The 7475-nt window shown below is 35.1% G+C and overlaps 1 protein-coding gene across 1 annotated transcript; it reads left to right on the forward strand.

Moving 5' to 3' along the window:
* The first annotated feature begins 40 nt into the window (after positions 1-40).
* Positions 41-763, forward strand: LOC115228148 (3-oxoacyl-[acyl-carrier-protein] synthase, mitochondrial-like). The gene has a single exon (XM_036498849.1). The coding sequence runs from the start codon at positions 41-43 to the stop codon at positions 761-763; it is 723 nt and encodes a 240-aa protein (XP_036354742.1).
* Positions 764-7475: the final 6712 nt, after the last annotated feature.

The raw sequence follows: 7475 nt of genomic DNA on the forward strand, positions 1-7475 counted from the left end.
CCATTCCATAGGTAATTCTTATCGCTACATCAAAAATGGAATGGCTCGTGTCATGGTTTGTGGCGCCACTGAATCTCCTATCGATCCGATTACAATTGCCGGTTTCGGAAGAGCTAAAGCATTGGCCATGAGATATAATGACAGTCCTCAAAAGGCTTCTCGTCCTTTTGACAAGGCCAGAGCTGGATTTGTAATGTCAGAAGGAGCAGGAATTGTGGTTCTTGAAGATTATGAGCATGCGATTTCTAGAAGAGCTCCAATTTATGCAGAAATATTAGGCTATGGTCTTTCCGCCGATGCCTATCATGTTACATCTCCTAATCCTGACTCTTCTGGTGGTTTAAAGTGCATGAAATCGGCACTAGCAGAGGGGCAAATCCATCCAAGCCAAATTGGATATGTGAATTGTCATGCTACCTCGACCCCCGCAGGAGATCAAATAGAGAATGGAGCTGTCAAAAAAATGTTTGAATCTCATTCTAAAAATCTGCAAATTTCTTCTTTTAAAGGATCGATTGGCCATATGCTTGGAGCTGCCGGGAGTGCGGAATTTGCATTGTCTATGGTCTCATGCAAACGAGGAATAATTCCGCCTTCCATTAATATTGACAATCTTGATGACGATTTTGATCTAAATTATGTACCAAATGAAAGTCAAGTTTGGAAATGGAGTCACAATGAACGTAGATATGGAATTAAAAACTCATTTGGTTTTGGTGGAACTAATTCCTCCATATGTTTTGCTAGTATTGATCAACTCTAAATTTTGGTTTTTTCATTTATTTGTTCTTTAATAAATGTCACATTATTGTTTTAATCATTTAATCATTCAGGAAAATATTTTTTATCTCAGTAATTTTAAATCATGCGTTTAATATAAAATTCAGATAGAAAAGCAGAGAAAATTAATGTTTTTTTCGTGTATTTCTAATTCATAAGAACTTTGACAGGATTCCTATCTTATCACTATTTATACTGTTTTTTAAATAGCATCGAATTATATCTAAAAAAATTTATCCCATCTAATAAAATATTAAATCGTTTTTGTTGAAAAAAAATTAATTTCAATTTAACAAAAACTGATTATCATTTATAACATTGTACTCAAGGTTTAATCCAGATCTGTAAAAGATCGTAAAATTATATTAAAGTTTTTAATACAAGCATTTTTATTTGAATGATATATTGCAAACGAACTGTCGGTTCTCTATGAAGCAAAAGTGAAGATTATTCTAATTGTCTTGACATATGATGGAGTTGTCTCAAAGTTCTTTAAAAGTCATATGGACAAGTTATCCATTGAAGAAGGAACGAGGACGCTAGAGAATATGCTTATCGAGCACAGACATGGGATTAAGGTAGACAACGAGGAGTACGCCTCTGCCGCCAATAAACTTGCGGAGCTGGCATGTCGTGAGGACACTCAGCTAAACAATTACTTTGACGCAGAAATAGAGAATGAAAGAAAGTTTATGGAAAACTCTTCTTCCAAGCGAAGAAGAGAAATCACTGAAGATCTGGATTTTTAATTAGCTAGTCTCACGTGATTGTTTTTCCTGTTACATGTTTGTTATGTATTTGAATGATATATTACAAAGTAAATTAATCTATTCAAAAGTAAGCTTGACAGACCGGACTCTGTAAATTGTGGCAGCTTTCTAATTCTTATGTGAAAATTAATTCATTTTACTAACTGTACTTCAAGTCTATTTGCTAATCGATAATGACTCATTGAGTGACATCTATAACGGTCTCTACAGGGTCTTTAACTAGAAGACTGATCAATATGTACATTCCTTCGTATTTATCCTGTCCTCACGAATGGACTGCGTTAATTCTAAACCTTCAGCAATGTCATTATTTGTGGTGATATGAATACAAAGAGTCCGATTTGGCTAAAAATCAACCCCTAAACTCAAGATGATCTCTTCTATCTAATCAATTTGTTGGTTTAGTTATTCTCAACAACCCCTCATTTTATGCCAGAACCCCATCAAAAAAGGCGACGCAATTTACTCTCCCAACATCTCATTTTTACTCCAATTCTGAGCTCCGTCACTTCTTGGAAAGTAACCTAACCTCTGACTATAATCTAATCATAATTGAGAATGCTCTAAAATCTAACATTGACAAACAACATCGCTATTACATTAACTTCAAAAGAGCTTCTTGGGACGAATACAATCTTGTTCTAGAAAAATCACTGAATGATTTCAACATCAACAGCTTTTGCTTGACTGATACACAGTCAATTACCCAAATGCTCTTATCATTTCCAACTCTAACAAATTCTTCCGTTAAGGAATAACAAAAAGGTTCTGCTTAAGTTACAACAAAATAATCTCCCTCATAAAGACTCGCAACAAACTGAAACACGTAACAGGAAATTCTAAAAAATCATAAATCGAATTGAGGAATCTAAAAAGAATGTGAAAATGATATTGTTAAAAGCCTAATGGCAAGGTATACGACCTACGCTTTTCTTGCTGGAAATAGCATGTATGTGTCCATCGTTGATCCACATCTGCAGGGGTGGGGGTTACACATCGGTAGTCCGAGACGAAGACATTTTCCAGAGTCAAGGCAGGTATCCAAATGGGTCGTGGGAAGGCAGTTAACCCAAGAGTCAGAATACGGTTGGCGACTGGCACGGAAGCAAACTAGTCTGTGCTGGTCCGAGAGACGTCCCAGCAAGTCAAAATAATGTTCACAAATAATTTTATCCCATTCACGTTGGAGAGATCGTTCTGAAGGTATGATGAAATCCTTTTCCTTCCAAAGCAAGAGTGCAGAGTTCAATATCAGAGTCCAAATAGGGGCCTGGTTACCCATGTTACACTTTATTACGAATAATTTGAACACATCAATGTCAATATTCTCTTGTCGTTTTTATCAACATGCTGAAAATAATTTCTTTATTTTTTTCTTACCACTGCTCCAACAAATACTCACCTTTCCAATTCGTCCTGCAAGGATTTAATGATAAGAGACCTGCAAAACAAACAGTCCTAGCTAAGGCTTTTGATAGCACCCTCGATGTGTACTCACCAAAAAAATTCTGAAGACCAACCTAAACTCAAACTATAAATCCTGGCTTCAAATTTTTTATCGAGTTACACGGGTTATGTCTCTCTTATAGACCATTGTTTTAAACAACTTTATTTTCCAAACGGGATACCGAAAAGTTCTGTGCTGTCTGTCTTTGTTCAATTTTTATTTTTACGACTTTCCGGCCAACGGCCCAAAGAACTTACACTGTCTTATGCAGGCGACATTATTATTGCCTCAAAACACAGACTACAAAGCCGCATCCTTCAACATTCAGCAACATCTATACTCTGTTGAGAATTAGCTCATCGAAAACAGGTTTAAGGCTTCTTCCTTAAAGTCCTCGGTCACCTTATTATCTTCCGACAGAAGACAATTAAACATACATCCCAAGTTGTCTCTTTGATTCTGACCTTCCGCTAATGAAACAACCCACTGTCCTCGGACTTACCTTTGACCCAACTATGTCCTTCAACAAACATGTCTCGAACATTTTGGACAAGGCAGACAAACATTCTAAAAGCAATAAGTGGTCACATCATTAGTGCCCAAAAACTATTCCTTAAACAAGTCTTCAAACAATACACCCGTACAAAGTAAAGCGACTTCGAGCCGGGCTTTTTGCTTATCTAAAAACTCCACCGTGGAAACAAGGCTATGCGTATTATACCCGGGTGCCCGAAATCAACATCTACCACCTGCACTGTGAAACTAATATTCTTCCGATATAAGGACATTGAAATTTGAAATGAGCACAATTTATATGTCCTTCTCTAAAATCCTGCTACCCTTGCACCGCTTTAAATGTGCTAAATGACAATGGTTGTTTACTGGAGAATACGCCTGCAAAACAATACTCTCATATCCTTACTAAAATCAATGGTCTAACCAAATATTCTCATCAAATGAAAAAAATTCACGATTATATTTCAAAGTTAACAATTCTAAATTTGACACTAACTCCATTCTCAATAAACTTCCACAGGATGCTTTTTGACCGTTCCGCATAGATTGATCTTTCTTGTTACCGCTCTGGTCATCATCATTCATTAAACTACTACGCTAACAAAATAGACGACTCTATCTTTCCTTTTTGCGATCTTAGCTGTGTTGATTATTCAACTGATCACCTTTCCGTTGTCACGGTCTTCTTCCTATCTGCAGAAAATTCAATGTTCTTTCCACTGAGGTCTTTCGGAAGCAACCTGGGAAGGTGCTGTTTTTCTGCTGATTGCTGGTCGCATACCATGATGTGTGAGGAGGGTATGCAACAAATTATCGAAACAAAATGAGCTCACTTCGTTTTAGCTAACAAATTTCGATAAAAACTTCTATTTAGGTCAATATATAGGTTATCTTTTTGGAAATCTTTCCGTGAATGATATACAGCTAGTTTTTTTAGTTGCCTCTATTATTATTCCCTCTTATTGATTATTTTTGCTTCAGTGGAGGTGATCTTTTAGAATCTAAGGGTCTAAGGCTCAGACTATTTTTATCTTCCGCGTTTGTCAGCCTCTATTTGCGACGGGCCCAGGATAGAACTGGACATTGATTTTTCAAATGTTACAACCTAGTGAGTGATTCGAGTTTTAAATGCTTGAATTTGCATTAGAGGTGCACCGATTAATCGGCCGATAATCGGTAATCGGCATATCGGCCACTTTGCCGATTTTAACAATTTTTTCTGCTGTTATCCACTGTATATCTGATAATATTGAAAGATTATTATCAATTGCATATGTTACGAGAGCTTTTCGTTGTTCGATCACTCTCGATAACATGTAATAAGTAGAATTTTTCTTTTCTATAACTTGAGTAAGTGTTAACTGCTTCAATTGAGCAAAAGGTCGTTTTTTCTGTAACACAATTTGTTCTTCAGCTAATTGTTCACTATGATAAACCCTAAGATGATTTATCATATTAGATGTTTTGTAAATGTCTTTCGCGTTCGTCCTCCTCTTGATATTAAAATATCGCATATTTACATACGCAAAAAAACGAATTATCGTCTGAGACATCAAAAAATTTCCATACAACGCTCGACATGTTAAACAAAATATTAATTACATTTTAATAAAATAAATTACATATAAATATATTTTTATGTATAATATGTCACCGTCCGTTGAATGGACACGCCGTTGAGTGGACACTTTCAAAATCTCATTTATTTCAATTTTGCTCATATAAAACATACCTTATTTTTTCCAAGTCCCATTTTGAGCCTATTTTCGATGAATTTGGTGACTTTTCACAGAATAAAAGAGCTAACAAAACCAACCACACCGTTTTTTCTACGATTATTGATTAAAAATCATAATGTTTATTATATTTCGAGGTTTACCATTTTAAAATAATACTTTTTACTAGTTATAAAATCGAATTTATTTGTAAAATTTATTAAATAAAATAGACGTTGGTATCCTAACAGCAATTTTAGAGATGACCAGTACAGATTTCTAAATGGAACCCTAACCAAACCTTAATTGCTGCACACGTATTGCTTCTTATGCACCCTTAGGCTATGGACAATCCTAACTAAACCCCTAATTGTTGAAGAAGACATGTGGGATTTCTAACAAAAATTCTAAAAACAATCCTAACCCTAATCATTGAAAACGTATTTGATGCAGTTCCCTATGCGGCCTTCGGCCGCGGTGTGTTTGATACAGACTTTTAGCTTAAAGATGTAAGATTTCTAGCAAAAATTTTAAAGATAGTTAGTTAAGTAGTGTTAATCTGTAATTTTTTTTAATCTGGAGATATGTACATTAGCTGTTTCTTCACCGTTAAGGCTCTGAATCGTAAACAGATCATCCTGGATTTTAACAACTGTATATGTATTTGTATCCAACCCATCATAGAGCGGATACCTTCTTATATTGGCATCATTGTCCTATTTATAATAAATTTTGAGAGAGACTTGTTTCAGTAAAACTGTCGATCCAACTATTATAGGGTCCTCATCATATCTCCATTTTCGTTTATTTATCATTTTTTCTCCGGCAATAATTATATTCGTGTATGCATGTTCTCGTGCATCAGATATCGCGGAATCGATCTCATATGCCTTCATTCCTTCAAGATCCAGATCTGATATTGTATTTGGATATTCACAGCCCATAAAAATGTAAAAAGGAATTTGTTTCGTAGTATCATGGATCGTGTTGTTATAATCAAAAATTATATCTTTAATAACTTCTATATAGCGTCCAAATAGACCAGATGACGAGCTTGTTGAGGATATCCAACGTTTTACGCTTTGGTTTAACCTAAATTTTATTTATTCGCAATTTACTAAACAATCTATCTCGTCCGAAATGATTGTAGTTATGCTCCGCCTAAATTTTTTTAACTTTTTTGAATACCTCTAAGGTTTTTTCCCTTAGTTCCACTTCGTCCTCACAAAAAAAACGTAACCGAAGGCCCTTGTGTAAAATATACACTTTATCTTCATTGAATATCATTTTTTTGGCCAAATTTTTGTATCGAAATCTTTTCTTACGGTCGACATTCCCATTCGGCTCATCAATTGACTGGCCGTCTTGAATTTCTTTGAGTATTTTTAGATCCGAAGCTTTCAGTTTCACAAAACCCATTTTGCACGCTTAAAAAAATAATTAAAATATTAACTATTAATATTTTAATTAATTAAAAAATGCTTTTTCAATCAATTATTTATAGAATTTGCTATTTATTTTGCTTTTAATGCTCTAGTGTCCACTCAACGGCGTGTCCATTCTATGGACGGTCACATAATATAATGGCCGATTAATCGGTATCGGTGAAATTGACCGATAATCGGTAATCGGCAAAATCCAAAAATGGTTATCGGTGCATCACTAATTTGCATCCAATTCATTTGTTATTTATAGTCCATATATGTTATTACTAATAACCGCTATGGCATCTAGCAGTTCATCAAATGGGTTGTTCAACTCGCTTTAATTCAACACTAAAAAGTGGCATGTAACTAACAGTACCGTATAAGTACCGTATTTATACTAATCAAATCAATTAACCAATTTTACGGCTAATCAATCATTTTTAGGAAAAAAACCTAACAAAAGACAAACCGACTTTCAAAGATATCGAAGAAACTAGGCTACTTGGGAGTGACAGTAGACAACACCGGGTCCTACAAACTATATGTGGACGCAATGCGTAAACAATGTGCAAAATTCCTAAAAAAACTGAGCCGCTTTTGTCTTAACATAGAAACGTTTCTTCACATTAACAGGATATAAATTCAGCCTCTACTAATATATAGATAGGAAAGCTAATATCAAACGGACAAAAGAGGCCGCCTAATCGCCAAACTCTAAAAAAACAAAACTACTTGCCATCAAATTGGCATTCGGCCTGGAGCTCAACAGTCCGGTGGAGTACTTGATGAGCAAAGTATTGACACGATAGACGCATATCTA

The sequence above is a fragment of the Octopus sinensis genome, unplaced genomic scaffold (assembly GCF_006345805.1).
Source record: "Octopus sinensis unplaced genomic scaffold, ASM634580v1 Contig09616, whole genome shotgun sequence".
Classification (NCBI taxonomy): Eukaryota; Metazoa; Mollusca; class Cephalopoda; order Octopoda; family Octopodidae; genus Octopus; species Octopus sinensis.